At 35.1% G+C, this 23,569-nt stretch overlaps 1 protein-coding gene across 24 annotated transcripts in view; it reads left to right on the forward strand.

Moving 5' to 3' along the window:
• The window catches only part of LOC134227607 (tropomyosin-2), a 129,953-nt gene that overhangs the window by 81,919 nt on the left and 24,465 nt on the right, over window positions 1–23,569 (forward strand). For 11 of the 24 annotated variants that reach the window (XM_062709218.1, XM_062709212.1, XM_062709213.1 and 8 more), the window contains 3 exons: window positions 14,329–14,399; window positions 14,788–14,863; window positions 15,202–15,264. In XM_062709218.1, coding sequence (XP_062565202.1) covers window positions 14,329–14,399; window positions 14,788–14,863; window positions 15,202–15,264 — 210 coding nt within the window. Of the gene's footprint in view, window positions 1–8,336; window positions 8,408–14,328; window positions 14,400–14,787; window positions 14,864–15,201; window positions 15,265–15,733; window positions 15,797–23,569 lie in introns of all 24 variants that reach the window. The other 13 variants (XM_062709221.1, XM_062709219.1, XM_062709208.1 and 10 more) reach the window with 3 other exon arrangements.

Below are 23,569 nucleotides of genomic sequence, written 5' to 3' on the forward strand. Positions count from 1 at the left end.
TGGTAGTATTTTTGAATTACCTAATGGAAATAATAGCAAAATTCAAAAAGTTGAAGATTTGATGTAAATTTTCAATGTTTGGTTGTTCAACATTATGGAGGGGTGCCGCTCTACTGTTCGCAAAACTTGCACTGGAGCACTCAGTTGGGCAACAAAATAACTTTCCTCAGTTGTTATTATGATACAAAATTGCTTTCATCTTCGAAAATGTTACGTTTTTCGAAAATATGTTTCACTGGTCAAATCGCCTCAGTGTGGGCAGGCAATATATGCCCTTACCTACTGAACACAAGCGCGGCGTACCCAGCAGCTGCTTCCAAATAATATGGAAACTATCGATATGTAATTCAAAGCTGCTTAGATGGACTTAGGCTGTTTTCTTAATGACAAGCACATAGGGGATTGTAACATTTTTATTATTGGGTAGATAAAATACTAATGAAAGGGTTTAAAACGTCTTTGCTTAAGGTGCGGCGTTTTTCCCAGGCACTTGTTGGAATCCATTTTTTCATGTCTTTTCAAAAGAGATTTATTACGTGTTCTTTGCAATATTTTCATATGACTACTCACAGGCAATGCATTTTCACATTCACAGGCAATGCGACTTTGTGTTCTACCAAATAACTCAAAATTTGAATAAATTGCGTTGAAAAGTAATAAGTAATTTAAGTATTGCATATTATACCGTCTTCCGAAAGATTAGAAACGAAAAATACGTAAGAAAGCGCTAGACTGAAACTACTTTGAAAACTTCAGCTAGGGACTTATGATCAACAGTTAATTTATAAGTTAGCTTTCTTTTGCCAAACGTCCTGGATTAAAAACCTTTGAGTGGCTCGGATAATGTTGTGACTATATTATTATATAGTTATGAGCATGATAAGTCCTCTTTCTTTTGCCAGCCTCGGTAATAATGTCGTCACAACATTATCCGAGCCTTTCAAAGGATTCCAATCCAGGATAACAAGATAAAGCTGACTTATCATTTAACTGTTGATCATATGGCACCAGCTCTGAAGGTCCAAAGAAGTTTCAGTCTTGCGCTCCCTTGCGTACTTTCCTATTTCAATCTTTTATTAGCGATCATTACTGACGGAGTTAAGCTGGGACATGGCACGTGAACCACTAAATCGAATATTTTTCCTGAAATTTGATAACATACGCCAAAATTGTTCTGAAAAATAAAACCGTCTATCAAAAGTTCGGTTTTTGAGTGTTAATTGACTTAGTACGAGAAAGGCGAAAAACAGATATTGTATAGGGGAACTGTTTCGTTTTCCATATCACTGAACATATATTCATCTCATCGCGAAACAGAGAAACACCAAATTAGTCGCTTCTTTTTGCTAACAGCGTGCTCACTACTGAAAAAAAATCACAAAAATAAGAAACAAATCAAATTCCTTTTCATTGCATAGTTTTGAAGTCCAGGAGCCGTAACCATACACCAAAATTGTTCAGAGAAAAGAACTGGTCTTATATTGGAAATTTCTTTATCAATTTCTTTGATCATTCCTTTACAAAATCTTTTCGAGAATTCATTTTGAAATTTCTCTAGATTTTTTTTTCCTTCAGAAATTCTTTCCTCTCCAAGAATTCCCTCCAGGAATAACTTAGAAAGTAACGCCGGTAATTCTTTTTGACATTAATCCAGGGGTTCCTTCGAAAAATTCTCTGGAAAGGTCTCATCCGTAAATTCATTCCTTTTCCTTTCAGTAAAACTCTTAGAGCAAAACCATAAAAAAATTCTCTCCAAAATTCCTACAGGAATAATTCCGGAAATTTTGTTGAAATTTTTTTATGGTAATGTGTTTAAGAAAGAAATAAGAAATCCTTAAAGAAATTTTGGAAGAGTTTCTAACAGAGATATCAAAAGAAATTCAAGATGAAATATTCGAAGAAACTCTTAAAATAGCTTCAGAATGATTCTTAAAAAATCTGAATGAATTTCTTAAGAGATTCCCGCAACAATGATGAAGCTCTAAAAAAAATCTTAAAAGGAATTTCGAAGGAATTCCAAGAATTTCTTTATTGAGTTTCGGAAGGGATGTCTTGAGAATTTACTGGGAAAACTTCTCTGAGCAAAATTCCCTAAGGAACTTTGAAAAAAAAATCGGAGGGGATCTCCGAAGAAATGGACTTTCAAAGGAATCTAAAACAGAATATTCCGAAGTAATTCCTAAATCAATTTCAGTTGATATTCCTCCGGTATCTCCGATGGAATTTTCAAAGGAATTTTAAAAGAATTTCCGAACGGAATTGCGAAATTATATCTCTAAAGAATTTCTGACATTTCAAAATTTTTGCAAGAAATTGTTTTGGACATTCCACCATAAATTTTAGGGAGTTTTCTCCAAAAATTCCTTCAGAAAATTCTCCGGAAACTACTTTGGAGATAAATCAGAATTTCCTATGAAAGTCCCTCATTATATTGCTTCGAAAATTCAAAGAAAGAATTATAAAATTCGAAAATTCATTTGGAAATTCCTTTACGCACTTATCTTTTAGAAAATTCTTAGGAAATTGCTTCAGGGATACCTATGGGATTTTTCAGGAATACCTTCGAAAATTTCTTTGGAAAATTTCAAATTTATTTCAGGAATTTCTTCGGAAACTGATTTAGGAATTTCTTTGTAATATTTTCCAGAAATTCTCTCATTAATTTCTCAAGAAATGCCTTTCGTAAACTAAGAAGATATTTCTGGAATTCCATAAAAATTTACCTGAGAATTTTTTTCCTAGTAACTCTTCCAAAAATTTCTTCAGATCTTGGGAGAAATGTCTCCAAACATTTATTTGGGAATCACTCGAAAATTTTATTTGGGCCTACTTTCGAGAAACTTCTTCAGGAAATTTGGAAGGAATTTTTATTTGTTTTACTGAAATAATTTCTGTAAATTTTACAATGGCCTTTCGGTGGTTTTCCAAAAGAATCCCTGGAGCAATGTTCAAAGGAACTAATAATAAGTTATTCCGGGAGGAGTTCCTGAAAATATTTCTGGAATTTTCGAATGAACTTCTAAAGGTATTTCTGAAGGAAATTTTAAATGAATTTTCGACATTCTTGATTTTTTTTGGGGATTCCGTCAAGAGTTCTTTCAGAATATATTTTAGAGATTCTTTCGGAAAATTTTCAGGAATTTACTTTGCATTTACTTTTGGAAAAGGAAGATATTGTACCGCTCATAAAAAAATCTACTCTGCTTATTTTCAATCGCAACAAAAAATGAGCGCCAGATAGTCGCCTGAGAAAAACATACCTCCAGGAAAAAGCAACTTCGATATTTTTGAAAACTCGCCCACCACGTGGTTAATTGTGGCTATGAATACTTCGATAGCACGTGCTATTTGTACTGTGGATAAATTTTGCACATCTATATAATCCTTGGAAAATTATAACGAAAGTTGTCATTTTGTTGCAAGGCACAATATTCCATCGATTGTTTCTAAGAAGAAATTCTAAAAATTCTTCCAGAATTTCACTAAGAAATACCTTTAAAAATTCCTATAGGAAAACCTTAGAAAGATCATAAAGAAATCTTTGCGTTTCTAAAATTTCTTATAAAAAAATTTCCGAAATATCTTAGAAAACCTTCTGAGCCTTCCGAAATTGTTTCAGGAGAAATCTTTCGGGAATTTCTTTAAAAAAAGCATTCGGAGTCCCTGCGGAAATCGGTTTAGGAATTCCTTAGAACTTAAAAAAAATGCTTCAGCAATTATTTCAGAAATTTTTCAAAGAAAATCTTCCAGTAGTTCCTTAAGAAATTCCTTCGGAAACTCTAAGAAGAAATTCTTGGTATTTCTTTGAAATTTCTTATTTCTTTTCGGAAATTCTGTAAGACCTTCGGCTATTATTTAAAGATTTTTTTTGGGAATCAATTCAAAAAATTTTCAAGGGATCATTCGGAAATTATTGTAAAAGGTCTTTCGAAAATTTTAGTCTGGAAAATCTTTGGAATTTCCGTTGAAAACTTTTCCGAAAATATCTTTAGTATTTCCTGTTTCATTCTTTAGTGAATTCCCGGAGAAAAAGTCTTCCAACACAATTTCCGGAACATTTCTGCAGGAATTTCGAAAGGAATTTTGTTGTACCTAAAGAATTTCCTGGTGGAGTTTCTAAGGAATTTCTGGAGCAATTTTCGAAGGCCTTCCAGAGAATTTTCCGAAGAAATTCATGGGCGAATGTCAAAAGGTATTTCTGGTGTTATTCCTGGAAGAGTCCCCAAAAAACATATCCCGAAGAAATTTCTAAATCTATTTTCGAAGAATTTTCTCATAAAGAAATTTCGGAAGGTATTCTTAGAACAATTTCTGTATGTATTCCTAAGGTTCAGAAGGATTTTCTCTAGGTATTTCCGAAGAAATTTTCAAATGAATTTTGGAGGAATTCCTGAAGGAATTTCCAATGGAATTTCTAAAAGAATTTCCGAGGAAATTCCTTAAAGAATTCGTAGAGAACTTCAGATATTTTTTCGATTTTTTAGATTTCCTCCTATAAATTACCTATATCTTTTGTCCTAGAATTGAGGAAAGAGTTCTTGGAGGAAATTCCGGAAGAAATACTGGATAAATTCCCGAGGGAATAGAAATTCCGAGGGTATCCGAAGAAATTCCTGAAATAATTTTCGAAAGAGTTCCTGTAGGAATTTTTGGAATTATTTTTGAAATTTTCTGGAAAAATCATGGAGGTATTTCCGAAAGAATTATTTAAGATATTTACGAGAAAAAAAATCACAAGGTAATTACTTAAGAAGGTATTCTTAGCAGCATCCGAAAAATTCTGAACAGTAGTAAAACCCGGTTTTGACTCTGGATTAGCTTGCCTCCTAAAATGTAACGATTTAAATCAGCGATTGAATCCAAAATAGAATCAAAAAGTATTCATGATAAAGAACTGATTCGGGAAACTACACCTCATGATAAATTTCTTTTAAAAAGCTCCAAATGCGGAGAGCACTGGTTCCGATGATGCATTTTTTCTACACAGCTGTGCGGTCCCTATCACAAAATGACCGAGAATCATCACTTCTCTGTGGAAACCTGCGGTTAACTTATTAGTTTTGAGTGAATTTAACGGTTTTATTTGTAGGGATAAATGGCTAAAATGGTGAAATTGGCCACAACTTTACAATGGCAAATGAACTCAAAACAAATCAGTTTTTCGCAGATTTTGTTTATATAGATTCCAAAAACGGAGGTTTGGGTTGTGCGTTAGAATGACTATTTGACATTTGTAGGCGGACTTTTTTAATTTTTTTTCCATATAAATACCCATATAAACATAAATTGCCTTTGCGCCACCCCTAAACAACCTCCAAATTGTCTGAAATTTTGCCAGAATTCTTAAATCATCAACAAGAAGCTGATGAACACATGGGAGTTGGAATTTTTGAACATTTTTTAAATTTGAACTGCCTTAGTGTCCCTATAGTTGCGTTAGTGTTGTTTTCACACAATCTACGTAGGGGAACTGTTATTTTTAGGCAATAAAATCCGAAGGTTAGGGAGACATATATTTTTCAAATCATTTATTGTATCACCCTAATTAGTTCTTTTTTCGATTAATATCCAGCGCCATTCAAATTTATCAACTAGCATTGACGATTGCTGTTATTAATCCGTTTTGAATATTGAAAAGAAATCCTCCTTGGACGACACGAAAAATAAAAATTCCTGGAAGGGGTGACATCATCTTTGTTTTTGACACATGAATTGCAAAATCTAAAAGACCGTTCTGAGCTAAGCCGGATACATTTGAATATTTAAAAAGGGGCCCTCCATGAAGCATGTAGACTTTTTTTTTAAGATCAAATTATCAGAACTCACAATTAAACCCACGACCACACGACAACCTTCTGATGACCACTATGAGAGTAAGATATGACCAAGTGGCCCACCCTTGATAACCACTATAAACGTATTTGGAAACCCTTTTCAAGCCACCCGCAAAAAAGGGAATTTGGCTGTGGCAGCTGTCAAAAAGGTTGCTTTAAAAAAGAGAAAAAAAAAACATCACAGAATAATAATAACAAAATGGATTGTATATGAAAATGACAACAACAAAATATATTTTCCAAGGTTTTTTTTTTAATCTTGCGTTTATTTAAAAGGCTCAATTGCCATTTGGCATTACGGAGCCAGGAATATGTTTGTTTTTTGTACAATTTATTTTACAATTCTTGTGATTCTTACAACTAGAGTTAGTTTCAAGGTTTTTTCTTCGGTATATATTTATTGAAATGAGCTGCGTGTTCAGTTTTATTGTGAAACCTGATAAAAAATAGATTGAGGACTAGGCGCCGACAAAATTATGTAGTTCTGGGCAATACACTGGACTTAATTATAACATCGATATCCCAAATATGCACTTATGCTGTTGTTGATTTTCTTCACCAATATATTTGCAATTCTTACCAATTGCTTAAAAAGTTCTTCATGTGGCGTAAATATTGTCTAGAAGTGAATTTCAGTGATGAATTTCACTGATTTGGAAATGCTTTTCTATTTTCTACATGGCCATCATGCATATCGATAAGAAAAATGTTGCTCTCAACGAACACCGTAATTACACTTTGCAATGCAGATATTCTTATAGTGGTTATTCATTCGACCACATTACGGCCAAAAATGTTGGTTTTGATCGAGATTCGAAAATATGACTTATTACGCTCTCAACCACAACCGTAGAGCTGCCCATAAGATCATTCAGCATTTGACGTTTGTAGCTTTTTCAGCAGATTTATGAGAGGTTTATTGATAGCAATAAGAACGCCAATAGAACATAACAGCTGGTCATGGTGACTGCTGTTATAAATCCGCTATAATAATTAAAAAAATCTAACAAGCATTGTAATTGTTACTTGGGATTGCTAATTCTGTAATTCTGGTCAATAAAAACGAATATGTAAAAATTATTAATAATTTATGTCAATATAAAGATGCCAATTTTCATACATTTGTTGTATAAACATTTATATAGGCCCTATTTTATAGGACACTAGTCGACCCGGCACACGTTGTCCTGCAAAGTAGGCGAAAATGTGCGTTGTGAACTGCCCATACGAAAATTCTATAGGACTCACGATTTTAGTTTTTCACGATTTACTCAACCTAACTTGTGATTCCGCATGGGGAAATATCATATGATCCCGTCGGAAACGATAACGAACATATCTGCTGAGGTAATGAAGAAAATCCATCCAGCCGTTTTCGAGTTATGCGAATACGAACACAGACCATTTCATTTTTATTATATAGATTGGTTTCATTTGTACCATGTACAAGTACATGTATGGTGATTTGATTTAATTTGTGTCATTTCGGGACCGATTTGCGATTTGGGGGTTTGTTTGGAAATGATTGCTTTAGCAGGGAATCGCCTTCCAATATTTGTTTATAAATAAGTTATGCCCAAATCGGAAAACGGTTCTGATTTCCAATGCTATGCGTGTTCATTGCTGGAAAAATCATATGTAATACTATACAAGACATGGGTGCATGGAATTGATTCAAGGAGCAGTAATCCTATGTCACATAAATCACGGTTTCATTATTTCAAAATTTAGCTTTAAACTCTTATAAGGCCGATACAAATATTTAAAATCTATTTTGTCTCCCACCCCCATCGAATTTTTGTTGCCAAAAAATAATATTTTGAGGGGGCAACAAAATAAAATTCGGATAGTTTTGAGGATTTTCAAAACATTCTTTAACAAATCCGAGGAGTTTTTTTTTATTTTTTACATTTTAATATTTATTCTTTATTATCCCCCCCTTGACCTTTCGGAGACCTGTAGGACAAAAAGTCAATTAAATATTTGTAACGGCCTAAATGTAAGAAATCTTATGCTCTCTGGTTAGGTTATATTAGGTTTTGAACATTAGTGTTCCAGAATACTGTCTTTATCGAAGCACAAAGATTCCGAGAGATTACATTGCTTGTGAAAGTCACACGTAGTCAAGTCAAGCTGATTTATTATCCGAAAGCAAACCCAATGCACCATCAGTTGAGAGAGGAATCGTGAACAATGCTGTGAAATTCTGCGTAAGAAAAGTGTGCAAAGTACAATCGTCTAGTGATGACATTTTTGTAAGTTTTTTTTTTACTAAGATGCTTCAAACCTCCCGCAAGTAACACACCACAATCATCGCTTTTCCCGTTTGAAAGACCCCCCAACTGATTCGCAGGGTGTGATTTATCCCAATCGCATGTCCAGTTTTCCGTGTGATGCACGAATCATTACGTCGATGTAGAATCCGCTGAACTCTAAATATGTCTCTTTTTTCGACTTTCCAATTCTTCGAACCACAAAATCATCGCAACAAAATATGCATAGGTCGCTCGTAAATTGGCCATGGTTGAAGCCGATCTGGAGCGTGCTGAGGAGCGCGCCGAAGCCGGTGAAGGGTACGTTGTTCCGCCAAGACGCAGTCAGAAACAGTTGTTTTAGTTTTTGTTGATGTCGTGTTCCCAAATAGTTTTGTGTGTTCTGCGCAACGAACAAATCGTATTAACCAAATAATCCCGTTTAAATGAGGTTTGCGCTTAAGGTTCGGCTGTCGACAAATTTGCATTGGGCTTTCGTTCAACTGCTGCCTGGTGCTTCGAGGTAGGTCCAAATGGCAAAATGTGTCAATCATTCACCCGCCGAAATTTAAATAATTACCGATCCGAAAATAGATTGAGGCAATTACAGTGCTCGGGTGGGTGGTTGATGGCCGGTCAGTTTGCACCGCTTCGAGCAATTTGCCATCATCATCTGGTTTGGAAATGAGAAACGAAAGAAATACTTGCTTTTCGAGAGGTCTCCTTCACAGGTGAATACAGAGTGCAACGAATGTGCGGAATAGGAAGCGAATATGAGGGGGGGACCTCGGGTTGATAAGATCTTGAAAAGACACAACTTCGAGTGGAAGCTAATCAGGGTCTTGTTTCGGTGCAATCAGTCAAGTGGAATGGATATTTGATGATTGATGATGGCCGTGACTTTTATTGGAATGGACCATTGTGATTGTTGTTCCGAATGAGTATTTCCTTTTTTGGTTTTTTATTGTTTTTCTAATTATTGGTTGGCAATAATATTTCTTTGCATACAAAAATATCTTTTGACACGATGATACATTTGTTCTTCGGTGGCAATAATTTAATATTTTCCATAAATTTTCCAAAACGAAAACATTTTAAATCAAAACCTATACCACAGACAAACAGGCGTAACACTATAGAAATTACCATCGACCATGACTTTAACGATCAATTTGAATTTGATTGATTGCTCTTTTCACAACTAGAGGCACTAGTGAAAAGATATTTTAGTTACTAGATAAAGATTGTCACTTCGGTTCCCTTTGTTCTGCTGTCCGGAACATGTTGGGTATCAAGCTGTCAAATCGTATGGATTTTCCTTCTTTGACATTTAGCTCCCCCATCCTCGCCAGCAAAAGATGTTCCGGACAGCGACGACAGCGACAATCTTTATCTAGTAACTAAAATATCTTTTCACTAGTGTCGTAATTCTTCGAATTTGACATTTCACTCCGCCTTCTGGTGACGATGTCATACGAAACATTGTTTCTTGTAACATGCTCGTGGTGAAAGAGTTGAGCGATGGATTTTTTCGAAAAAAATGTTAAGGAGTTTGAACAATTTTGACGGGACTGTTCTCCGAGCACGTTTTACGTGCCCATTTTTACTATCGGTAGTAATGACTTTCTCGTATTTTAACGATGATGAAATGCAATGAATTGTCAGGCTGGTACGTCGGATTTGATTTGAATAAATATGGAATTGCATTATGCATTTTTTGTTATGGTTTCAACACTACTCGCATTTACGGAAAAATTCGTAGGTTTATTCCGACTACAATGCTTGGGAAATTTTGAAAAAATGCCATAATTCCAGGAGGACTTTGTGAAGAATTTGCTAAAGAAATTCGGTGGATGAATTTCCGGTAAAAAGAATTTCTTGTAAAATTTATGGAGGAATTTCCGATGGATTTCCTCGAGAATTTTGACGCAAAATTCCTGGAGAAATCTCCGGATAAATTCCGTGGGATTCTTGGAGGAGGAATGGGATTTCCTAGAGGAATTTTCAGTGGAACTTCTAAAAGAATTTCACCGAATATTCTATTAGAAACTTCACAGAATCTTAGAGAGAGACCATTCCTTCTCCAGTAATTGTTCCGATAATTCATCCAGGAATTCCACCAGAATATCCATCTTAGAAAACCCGAGGAAAATTGGAAACTCATCCAGGAACTCCACCGGAAATTACTCCAGATCCCGAGCAGACGAAAATAGTTCAATACTATCAAATCTTGGTTAGAAAGCAAAATGAGATATGGACATGATTTATATCTTCTATATAATAAAAATGAGTTGAGATTTTCTTCCTGACGATTTAACTCGTGAACGGGTTGACCGATTTGCAAGATTTTTACCCTGATAGATTCGTTTTCGGATCCGCAAGGTTTGTTTATACAAAAAGTTGGTAAATTTGACGGGGAAATGTAAAACAACATTAGAATACAATTTTGGGTCAGCTGTTGAGGAAAACAAAACAAACGCACGGAAATTGATCTAGAGTGCGGTGCTGCAAATAGTACATTACATTGTGACATTTGCAACACCCGGGCAAAGCTGGGTTTCTTTCGCTAGTAAGAGATAAAAGAGCAGACGACAATATCAGTATTTTGCACTAAAATATTATGAGAAGATTAAGTTATGCTATTTGTAAGAAGTGATCAATATCATATGCTGTTGGCTTATAAATATCTTGCTATTTGTTCTGTTATTTTTTATATCAATCAACTCCATTTCGTGTTTTGTTATTCTGTTCATGGCTTCTGCACGGGATATTCTATCGGAAATTTTTCCACAGATCCTGTCGGAGATTTGTTTAGAAATCTTTCTGGGAATTTATCCAGGAATTTCTCTGGATGTTTTGGCGAAAAATTCAAATTATGTACATCCCAGAATTTCGCTAGAGATTCATGCAGGAACCTATGAAATTCCTCTAGGGATTCTCCAGGAAGTTTTTGAGGAATTTCACACAAAATTCCTCAAGGAATCCCGCAGGAGTTTCCTCCCGGAAAAATAATTCCTTACGGATTTCTGCCACAAATTCCTTCAGGATTTCCTCCATAAATTGTGCAGGAAATTTCTCAATCAAAAATTCAACAGTAAATTCTTCTGAAAATTCCTCCTAAAATTCCTTCACTTTTTCCGTCGGATATTACGTGGAAAATCGTACAACAATTACACAAAAATTCTTTCAGGAATTCCACATAAAATTCCTTCATGAATTGAAAGGACATTTCTTCAGGAATTTTACTGAGAAATCACTGATAATTGTCGACGAATATTCCTTCAGAAATCTAGGAATTCCTAAGCTCCTAGAGTTTCCGGTGGAAGAATGCAGGAATTTCTTGTGAAATCTCTCAGGCAAACAACCTCACATCGTTACGCGCATTTAGACTGATTGGATTTTGTAGGAAAGACCGTAGGTCGAACATTATATTAATCGGCCGAAATCCATTTGGTCGAAGGTCACTAGGCCGAAAGTTGTTTGTCCGAATACGTGATTTGGCCGAACGTACCATTAGGCTGAAACCCACATGATCGGACATATGGCCAAAAATAGCGTACATCCGAGCAGGTTATTTGGCAGAAAAGCTTTTTTGGGCGAATGGGTCTTTTGGCCGAAAATTCCGTTTGGCAGAAAAGGCAATTTGGCAAACTGGTACAAACATAAATATTGTTTAGCCGAACAATAGCGAATGCGCAAAGTGTGAAGTCATTGATGATAACCAAAAAGTGTGAGAAGCAATAAATGAGAAGTGAAAAGCATTGAAAGTTAGAAGTGCAAAGTGAGAAGTAGTCTCGCTGAGACGTTTCACTTCGTGCTTCTCACTATCCATTTTTCATTTCTCACTTTACAACTCTCACTTTTCACAAGGAACATTGAGCAATAATAAGTGAAAAGTGAAAAATTAGGCGACTCACTTCTTACTCCTCATTTCCATTCAATTTCTCACTTCTCAGAAATGAGCAAATAAGACGTCATACTCATTTCTTGATTTTCGCTTCCCAATTATTATTAATCACCTCACAATAAATTATTGTCCCACCAACCGATATATTAGGCCGAGTTCATACAAACGACATTTATGGTCGTATGACTCGTTCGGTCAGATAAAGTTTTCGGTCATATGAACGACATTTGTACGACCGTTCAGCCAAACGACCTTTTCGACCAAATGACCTGTTCGGCCTAATATCCATGTCGGCCAAACTTTCAATTCAGTCAAATGGAATTCGGTTAGATGACTTTCGGCCTAATGTGTTATTTTGCCAAGTGGCATTAGGCCAAACGGCGTTTGGCCGAATGACTTTTTGCCAAACAGCTCTTTCCCGAAATTTAATCACGTACTGTGAGGCCAGTACGAACCATCCGATAGTGTTGATCGTCATATTTGTACGAACTTCGAAGCTAAACCTGGGTCCACACTTATATAAAAAAAAAATTTTCGAGACGTATAATAAAAATAAAGTTTTTTGCTCCAGCAGCTACTGTAAAAACTTCAGCCATATTTGTCAAGTGTAAGTGGATGCTCAACGAGCGTGAAGTTCATATGGGAGAAATCGACTCAATATATGGAAAAACGCACTTTGTTACCTCTAGGTGGCACTGTGGTCATTTAATCCTGCTTATTAGTGACATTTACTATTTTTACACTGTTACGAAGAGGCTCCCGAAAACCGCGAGTGATTTTGTAAAAAAAAAAACAAATAAGTTATAGGATGACCTACCTAGATGAAAAAAGTTGAAAAAAATAAATTACTCCCCCGAGGTGAAACGCTCCATCCAACAAATTCGCATACAAAGTCGATCGGAGAAGGTAGTGAGGCCTGATATCGTTGATTTCAGTCAATTTCAAAACTAGTATCGAACAAACGAAGTAAATCGAAGCAAATCGATCCGATCGATTCTGCATGTAGCGTTTTCCCCCAGCTGAAAAACCAACATTTACTCTACATTCTATAACTATAATTTTTTGATAAAATCACTCACGGTTTTCGGGAGCCTCTTCGCAATAATGTAAAGATTGTAAATGTCATTAATGAGCGGGATTGAATGACTACAACGCCACCTAGAGGTAAAAAAGTGGAAAGTATGCATTTTCCCATATATTGAGTCGATTTCTTCCATATGAACTTCACGCTCGTTGAGCATCCACTTACGCTTGACAAATCTGGCTGAATTTTTTACAGTAGCTTATTTTTATTATACGTCTCGAAAAAATGATTTTTTTTTATATAAGTGTGGTCCACCCTAAGGTACACCCAAAAAACAAAACTTACAATTATTGTATTTATACAATCTTGGCATATACAAATCTGCAAGGTTTTAATATAAGAAACGTAAGCTTTTTATGCAGACAGTGTATTAAAATAATACAAAATTGTTAGATTTCAATACAACGATTGAATTGAAATTGTATAATGCCAAATTATTATACAGTTTCTGTAGCGTTCTTATGCACAACTGTATTGAAATCTGACATCCGCTGGTTGGGTGCAGGAATAAGAAAAAATCCTCCTATTCAACGTATGCACTTTTGACAGTCTTACGGCGTGTGCGAGCTGTATTCATTTGTAAGGAGATCTCGTTTATTTTTTCAGGAAATGTTATCGTCTTCGAATAAAGATGTTTAAGTGCCACGCAGTGTAATTTGGACCCATCAACAATGTCATAATAAATAATGCTTATATGTATTTTAACAAATATTTTCATTATCCTAACATTACTGCCAAACATATATACAAGCTAGCTAGGACAGATTTTGCATTAACCTAGGCGTTAAGATTCGAGCGGACCTTCGTTTTGAAATGCGTTTGAAAACGAAATTTGGCACCATTTCAAAGCGAACGCCCATTCGAAACCAAATATATCCTAAACGTGTGAATTTTCTGCTAACCTCGATTTTGTTTTTTATCTACCCTATTCAATCCATTCGATGTTCGTGACCCGAACTAAACGACCCCACTGTGTCTCGCTCGCCGAATGGTTTGAACTGTGTTCTTTTCATGCTACCACCGATCGATGTTGTGAATTGCTGCGAAACCGAACTAACCCTGCCGTCAAATTAAACCTCACAACAACAACGAACACACACACCGAACCCAAACACACCCAAAATCTGCTGAAACGCTAATTCGCTAACACGCCGTAAAACCATTTGTGCTGTGCGTGTTTGTTTGATTGTGTGCGCCCGCGCCAAAATGTGCGACCGCCTGGATGTCCTACTGAACGACCTGGATCTACAGGTGGCCCGAAAGCTCGTGCTCATGGAACAGGACCTGGAACGTTCCGAGGAGAAGGTCGAAATGAACGAAAGGTTTGTCCGGCTGATTTGCTTCTTCTAACGATTACGACTAATTCCTACTTGATATTGTTTGATGTGACTTTAGAAATGTTCATGAGGATAATTGAGGCAATCGGTTAAACAAATCTCGGGTACTTATTCAAAAGGACGTATATGATTTTGTAAACAAAGATAGCTGAAGCCCCCTGTACCTGTCTGTGGTGATGGTCTGCGTGGGAATGATGAAATCAACGTTTAAATTTTTGTTCATATTTTTATTTGAATAAGTATCTGAGAAATATTGTATTTTAAAACAATAATCGATTGTGTCAATGAACTCCTCTAGTAAAATGTCCAAGACTATCGACATCATAAACTAATTCGTTTTTTCTTCTTTATTTTTTGAAATTACAAACAACAGCAAGATCGTCGAGCTTGAGGAAGAGCTCCGCGTTGTCGGTAACAACCTGAAGTCGCTGGAAGTCTCGGAAGAAAAGGTATGGCCTATCTTGTACATAATTGAATCGAAACTACAGATTCAAATATGTGAAAGAATTTGAAGTGTTCTACGTTGTTCACTTTTTGGACAATTGATGAACAGGCAAATCTCTCACATCTCTGAATTCCTCGAGGTTACCCATTCGCTGTAATAAAACTACGAACTCAGACACTTAACCCCCAGAAACACTACGAACACAATTACCAGTTTTGACTTCAGTTTCAATGATAAAATTCCACACATAATTATTAATGATTTCTTCTTAATTTAACCTTCAATCCGGACAACTTGTGTTGATCAAATCAAAAACATAAAACGACCTTACCCTGAAATTAGGCTAACCAACGTGAAGAGGAGTACAAGAACCAGATTAAGACCCTCACCACCCGTCTAAAGGAGGTACACACTAAACGAGAGTTGCTCATAATGATCTGCAGTGTGTCGAATTTAGTGTGTCGCTTTCCTAAACAAACATCCAAGCGCGTGTGTGTCCTAATCGAAGAAATAACCCTTCAAGTCCCACACAGCGCATCCCTACGGATCGCCTTATCTCCGGGATCCACCAACAACTAATCCAACTGAACTTTGAGATGATCATTGTTGTTTTCTTTTTCTCTTCCCCCCGTTGACATTAAAACCTGACCCAAACGTGGAAACACGATCGCTAACCCCCTTCTGCCTTCGTTTGCTCGATGTGTTGATGTGGTTTGCGCCATTTGACGCCAATAACGCGGCTTGTGTGTGCTGCATTGCTCTAACAAACGACATCGCCGACGACGTCGCACCGCGTCAACCGAATCCGCAAAACAAATATCGAACGAAATCGATACCCCGGATTGGCGGGTTCCGGGTGCTGAACGCCGAGTAGGCAACGCAACGGGAAGAAACGTACGGCGGCCAAGTGAGAATACTGGATCAGCGTCTGAAGGAGGTATTGTCTTACTCTGGGGCTGGGGCCGCTCGCATGGTGGATGGCCACACTTGCACCGCGGGGCCACCATCAGATCGGAGCGCAAATATTGCACGCAACAACAAACAAAAATAGAAGAGTAACTTATAGGTCGCCAGCAAACGATTAGATTACCTGCCTTACCTTGTGTTCTAGCGGGAAATTGGTTGATCCTTCGTAACCGTTCTCCCTGTTTCTCTTAGTCTGTCTATTGTGTCTCATAGTTAGCGACTTGTAGTCCTGGGTGTGGTCTGGTTCCATTTATGTTGTTCTGTTTAATTCATCTGTATTAGATTGTATTCTTCTCTGTTTGTGTAGTAATTAGTAGAAGTAGACGTTTCGTAATTGTATTAATTTCAACTCTTGATAATTTAAATGAAATTTTTCGTATTTTGGGAAATGTGAATTGAAAATTCAATTGGGTAAATTATAGATTATTCTCCGGATTTAGTGTTCAAATAGTAAAGCTAGCTGTGCACTTACAGCGGTTCCTGCGAGGTGAACCGGCCCAGGGCCGAAAACCTGTTGTTGGGCTGAAAGAGCAGATAACAAACATTTATAACGATCGTGTATTTCAAAATGTAATTAACTATTTCTAAAATCAAGGAAAAAAATATTTTGCATTTGCATATTTCCGATTTGGTAAATTTTTATTTTCGTATAACTCAATGAAAGTTCTCAACCAATATTTGAATATTTTGGTATTCTTTATTACCTGTGGTGTGGATTTATTCATATTTGATTTTAATTGGATTTATAACATATTTAATAAATTTCGAATGAATTTCCCGTAGGAATTTCAAGAGTTTCAGGAAATTCAGGAAACAAATTTTGGATGTTCAAAATAATTTCCTGTGAAAATTCGACAGGATTTTCCTTGAGAGAACTTTAAAAGCAATTCCCATGGAAATTCTGGAAAAAAAAATCCGAAATGGAAATGAAATTCAAAATGGAAAATCGAATGAATTTCCCGAGAAATTCTCAAGATTTTCCAAATAACTTCTCACGGAAATTCGGGAAAATGTTCCTTATATATTCGGAGGAATTCTCTCAAAATATTCCACGGGTCGTTTTAACGGATTAAGCCTGGAAAATTCTTTTGAATTTCCAAGTGATTTTTTTTTTCGAAATTTTACGGAAAATTATTCTGAGTTACAACTTGCATTTTTCAAATTTCCTCTGCTCGGATTTCCTCGATCAATTCCTCTACATTTCGACGGAATTTCCACAAAAAAATATTTTACTATTATTATTATCTTTATTAATGAGGTTTTCGGCCCTGGGCCACAAAAAATCTTCCGAGTTTCCACAGAGAAATATTCTAAATTTCCACGAAAAAATCTTCCAGATTTCAACGATTTTTTTTAATTTCTACCGAAAATTATTTTTGTTATTTATCCACCGAAAATCCTTACGAACTTCTATGTATTTTTTTTTAGAATTTCCTTTGAACATTCTTCCGAAATTCCTCTCAGTTACTACGGAAAAGTATTCCGAATTTCCATGGAAAATTTTTCAGAATTTTCACAAAAAATGCTTCGGTATTTTAGCTGGAAATTTGTCCTTATTTGCTAGAAAAAATCTCCTGAATTATTACGGAAAAATGTTACAAATTTCAAATTTTCCGACATCTCCCGTAATTTATTTTCTAATTTTCCACGCAATATACTTCAGAATTTCCACGAAAATTTATTTTTTTCAAATTTCCCGAAAAATTCTTTTAAATTTTCACGGAGCACATTCATCATAAATTTTCACGAAATTCAACGCATTTTTTTTTAATTTCCTTGATTTTTTTTTCCCAAAATTCCATTAAAACTTCCCCAAGTTACCACGGAAAAATTTTCAGAATTTTGAAAGAAAAATTGTTCTGAATTGTCACGAAAATTGTTCCAAAAGTCCGTGGATTTTTTTTTCAATTTTCACCGAAAAAATCTTCCGGAAAATGCTTTTGTATTTCCACATAAAATCCTTTCGGATTTCCACGGAAAAAACTTCTTTCTGCATTCTTCCGAGCATTTACCGAAAATACGGATTATTTTATTTTTTTGAGTTTCCTTGAAAAATTGTTCTGAAATTATTTGCACAAAGAATTCTTCTACTTTTCCACGGAAGATTCTTCCAATTTTTTACTGAAGTATTTTAGATATTTCTACGGGAAATTCTTTTCAATTTTCACTGGAAATTTCTCTAAATTTCCCCGAAAAAGTCTTCGAATTTTTCATGGAAAACTGTTCCAAATTTCCGCGAGAAATTTTTACGAATTTACACGAGAAGTGCTTCTAATTTTTTTTCCGAAGGAAAACTTTTTCCAAATTTCTTTGAATTTCCTCGGATTTTTTAAAAGATTTTTGGCAGAGTTTGTTTTTCAAATTACCATTGAAAATTGTTCCGTCTCGTAAGACGATCTTTCATGAAAACTTCTTTTCAATATCACCGAATATTTTTCCCATATTCCTCGGAAAATTTCTCTGCGTTACAGCGGAAAATTGTTTCTAATTTCGACGGAAAATACTTTCGAATTATCACATAACATATTTCAAAAAATTCACGAAAAATTCTTACAAGTTTGCACGGAAATTGTTCCGAATTTCCACGAAACATTGTTATGAATTTCCACGAGTAATGTTTCCCCATTTCCACGCCACGTGTAACCTTTTCGGGTTCTTTTTTTTAATGTGAACTGAAAATTCTTTCAAACTGCCGCCAAAAATTTTCCCGAATTTTTACGATATTTTTTTTTATTTCAAAATGTCTTCAGAATTAACACGGAGAATTTCCATGGTTAAATCTTTTAAATTTTCACGGATTTTTTTCCATAAGCTCCTTTGAAAATTTCTCCCAATTATCATGGGTTTGTTGTACATTTCCACGAATTTTTTCCTCAATTTTCACTGCAAATTTTTCTGCATTTCCTCGGAATTATTTTTTTCAAATATTCTTGAAAAACTATTTTAAATTTCCACGGAGAAACCTTTCAAATATTTACCATAAATTTTCACGAATTTCAATGGATTTTTTATTACGAATTTCCATCGAAAACTCTTTTAAATTTTTACATTAAAATCTTCCGGAGAATGCTTTCATATTCTCACGGTAAATTCTTTCGAATTTCGACGGATAATTCTTTCAAATTTCCAAGAAAATACTTTTTTCTGCATTGAATACAAAATTTCACGAATTTTCTTTTTTGAATTCCCTTCAAAAATTATTCTGAAAAACCTGTGCAACTACCTTCCAGTTACCACGGAAAATTATTACAAATTTCCACGGAATTTTTTTCCGTAATTCCACAGAGAAATCCTTTAAATTTTGACGAAAAAAATCTTCCGAAAATTGTTCTGAATTTCCACGGGTAATGTTTCCTAATTTACGCATGTAGGGGAGAACCCCCAGTGCCGGACACATAAGCCATTTAACGAAAAACTTTCAAATTATCCGGATTATGTTTACTTGTATACCATATACACAAAATATGATCATTAATTATTCATACAAACTATATTTGATCATTTGAACACGTTTTTGAACGATGTATTTTGATGTTGAATTTTGGTGAAAATTTTCACGGTTCAGAAAAGTGTCCCCGAGTACCGGACACTATTGCATCATGTTCAAATTCGATCAAGTTTCCTATTCCATGGGTAAAGACATCATTTACAATAGTAATATTTTTCACTTGCTTCAATTTGTAGATATTAGCATCTGTTGATAGAGCTTATTAGACTGTCCAGCTCTTGTTTCTGCTTATTTATTCGTCTTTCTGATACCTCAGCAAGAAAAACCAATTGAATTGAAGTATGTTTAGCAAAAGAGAAAAAAACTCTTTGTCCGGACCCGGGGGAGCTACCGGATACAGAAATTGATTTTGCATCATAGATACATTATATATCTAACAAATCATCATCGTTATTTGAAATATGACTAATATTGACCCTCTCGACATTATCAGAATGCATTCGATTGATTTTAATATTGTTGATTCAAACCTTCCCAAATAAGGCGAAACATGAAATTGTTTGACATTTTTGTTCAATTTCAAATGTTGTACAAAGTTAACAACATGAGGATCTGATCTTCCATGCAGGTAAAGGACTTTTCAATAGCTTTCTTTTATACCACATAAGATGATGGAGGAATCTCTACAAGCGCCGTTTTTAGAAGTGTCCGGTATTGGGAGGTGTCTGGCGCTGGGGGATCTTCCCCTTAACTTTTCGGATTTTCTTTTAATTTCCACAGAATTTTGTTTTGATTCGCACGAAAAAATTTCCCGAGTTTTTACGATATTTTTTTCGAACAAAATTTTTGTTTTTCAAAATGTCTTCCGAATTAAAACGGAAAATTGTTTTTAAAAATTGTTCCATGGAAAATTCTTCCAAATTTCTACTGTTTTTTTTAGTTTCCATGGTTAATCCTTTTTGTTAAACATTTCCACGGAAAATTGTTCTCAATTTTCACTGGAAATTTTTCTGAATATCCTCTGAAAATTCCGCTAGATTTTCACGGAAAACTGTTCCGAATTTTCACTAGATTTTTTTTACGAATTTTCATAGAAAATTCTTCCAAGTTTTTCCAGAGGAAAAGCTTCTGAATTTCCTTGGAAAATTTCTTTGCGGAATTTTATTTCCAAATTTTCATGGAATTTTTTCAAGAAAAAATCTTACGAGCTTTCACGCAAGTTCTTTTCCAATTTTCACGCAATATTTTTCCGAAATTGTTCGGAAAATTTCTCTGCATTTCAACGGAATTTTTTTCCGAATATCCAGGGAAAATTCTTCCGAATTTCCACAGAAAAATCTTTCAAATTTTTTACTTAAAACTGTTTCAAATTTGCACGAAAATTGTTCTGAATTGCCACGAGTAATGTTTCATAATTTTCACGTGTTATCTTTTCAAAGTCTTTTTTTATTTCTACAGAAAGTTCTGTCGAACTCCCGCGAAAAAAATTCCCGAATTTAAATGATAATTTTTTTCCATATTTGTCTTTTAAAATGTCTTCCGAATTAAAACGGAAAATGATTTTGAAAAATTATTCAATGGAAAATTGTAACGAATTTCCACAACGTATTCTCGAATCTCCACAGATTTTTTTTTTCAAATTTACACGGAAAATTCTTTTAATTTTTCACTTAAAGGTGTTCTGAGGTTCCACGGCAGATTGTCACGGTTTTGAATTTCCATAGAAAATTTATTTAAATTTCCGTGGAAAATTTTTCCGAATATTTTTTTTTTAATTTCCCGGAGATGAAATTTCTTCCGAATAATCTTGGAAAATAGTTTTAAATTTCAATGAATAATTCTCCCAAATTTTCTCACAATTTTATCCGAATTTCCGTGAAAGTGTTCCGAATTTCCACGAAGAGTTCTTTCAAATTTCCACCGAAAATTCATGGTTTTTATGGATTTCTTGTTTCAAATTTCCATGGAACATTTTTCAGACTTTCTTTCAAAACATGTTCTGAATTCGAATTTCTTCGAACAATCTCGGAAAATTATTAGTAATATGGAAAAATCTCCCGAATTGCCTTTAATTTTTTTTCCGAATTTCCTTGGAAAAGTATTCCAAATTTCTACAAAGAATTCTTCCAAGTTTCCACAGACATTATTCTTCAAATTTCCTTTTTTCCGAATGGTTATGAGAAAGAATGTTCCAAATTTCCAAGGAGAATTCTTACAAATTTTCATCTTCAACGGAAAATACTTTCGAAGGTTCACGTATTTTTTTTAGTAGTTTTTCCTGATTTACACCAGTAATTTTGATAAATTTTTAATATTTTTTTAAAAGTTCTTACGAATTTTCACATTTTTCTAGGAAAATTTCTGTGATTTTAGATAGAAAATTGTTCCGAATTTCCACGGAGATTTCCTTTGAATTTTTCCCATTTTTTGTGGAAAATATTTTCGAATTTCCTCAGAAAATTTTTCCGTATTCCGACTGCGAGGTTTCTAAACCAGGTAACCATTTTTGCATTCGTGACGCCAACACGATGATACTTTTATGCCCAGGGAAGTCGAGACAATTTCCAATCCGAAAATTGCCTGGACCGGCACTGAGAATCGAACTCAGTCACCCTCAGCATGGTCTTGCTTTGTAGCCGCGCATCTTACCGCACGGCTAAGGAGGGCCCACGGATATTTTTTCCGAATACCCACGGATTTTTTTTTCCGAACACCAACTAAAAATTTTCCAAAATTTTCACGAAGATGTTTTCTTAAATTTCCACAAAAAATTCTCATGAATAATTTTTGCAAATTTTTATGGAAAACTCTTTCAAATTTTCTCGAAAGTTTTTCCAAATTTCTACGGAGATTCTTCTAAATTTTCGCGGCAAATTCTTCCAAGTTTTCACGGATTTTTTTTTGAGTTTCAATGGAATATTTTCCTGAATTTATAAAGTATCATGTAAAGTTCTTTTAAAAGCTACGAGACGAGCCAGCCTCGGGCTGAAAGTCTCGATAATAAAGACAGAAAATTAAAATCTTTCAAAATGTCCACGGAAAATTGTTTCCGAATTTCATGGAGTATCGTTACGATTTTCTATTGGAAACTCTTCCGAATTCCCACCGATTTTTTCTGGATTTCCACGAAGAATAGGGAGCGGGACCATTTGGGCAGCACCCCCTATTCCCGCCCACAACTTTAATAACTCGACCGCCTTTTAACCAAATAGCTTGGTTGTTTGTACATCACTAGATATCGACAGAAACTAAGCATGTACTAAAAAAACAAGTAATTCGGGTGTAATACGCTCGAGTAATGAATATTGCTGACGGGAATAGGGGGTACTGCCCAAATGGTCCTCTACCCTACTTCTAAATTTTCACAATTAATTCTTTCCAATTTCTACGGAAAATTATCTCGAAAATAAAGGGTTAATTCTTTCGATTTTCCTTCGAATATTTTTGCGCATTTTTTTATGAGAAATTTCGCTGAATTTCCATGCAGAATTTTTCCGAATCTCAACGGAGAATACTTCCAAATTTCCAAGGAAAATTCTTCTAAATTTGTAAGTAAAATTGTTTCCAATTGAGGGGGTTAACGCAAAGGGGTGTAAGTGACAAAAAGCTAGTTTTGAGAAAAATAGGTGCGAAGTTTTTCAATATTTTTTAGCTTCATACAAATTGTATGGAAGCTCGAAAAACTACTAATTCTCTGTGAATTTTCACAGCGTACAAACTATATCAACAAATTGCTGCAGAACTCTAATGCCGTTCTACGCATGCTTGTACCAAATTCAAAAAAAAAAAACAGTTGAGAAAATGGCATTTGAAGTTCAACAACTATTTCCATGGCTGACGTCCAACCGTTAGGAAATTAAAGAGTATTACATCACAGGACCATTCTGTAAACTCAATTCCATTGAAATCATTTCAAGTTTCGTCCACGAATAAAATTTGCGACCATGATCAAAAAAATAGTTTGGCTTATGCAGACAGTTATGCCGAGAAGAACAGCACTTGTTTGATGGTTTCTGTGCATCTTAGTCCCACTCAGTGCATGATTTCGTAAATGACTACTGCGGTGACATTATGTCTCTCCATGCTTTGTCTATGGAAGTGAACTGTCCACGTGGTTGAAGTGATTATGTCGATGGAAATGATTTTTTTAAACATTGCCACCACTAACCACTGGAACAGGCTAAGCTCGGAAGATCTAAGAAAAAATGCTATTCCAATGAGCGTTTCTCCTTAAAATAACAGAATCTGCCATAATGATGAAATTAATCACTGCGAGATAATTATGCGTAGAAATTA

This window comes from Armigeres subalbatus, chromosome 3, assembly GCF_024139115.2.
Source record: "Armigeres subalbatus isolate Guangzhou_Male chromosome 3, GZ_Asu_2, whole genome shotgun sequence".
Taxonomy (NCBI): Eukaryota; Metazoa; Arthropoda; class Insecta; order Diptera; family Culicidae; genus Armigeres; species Armigeres subalbatus.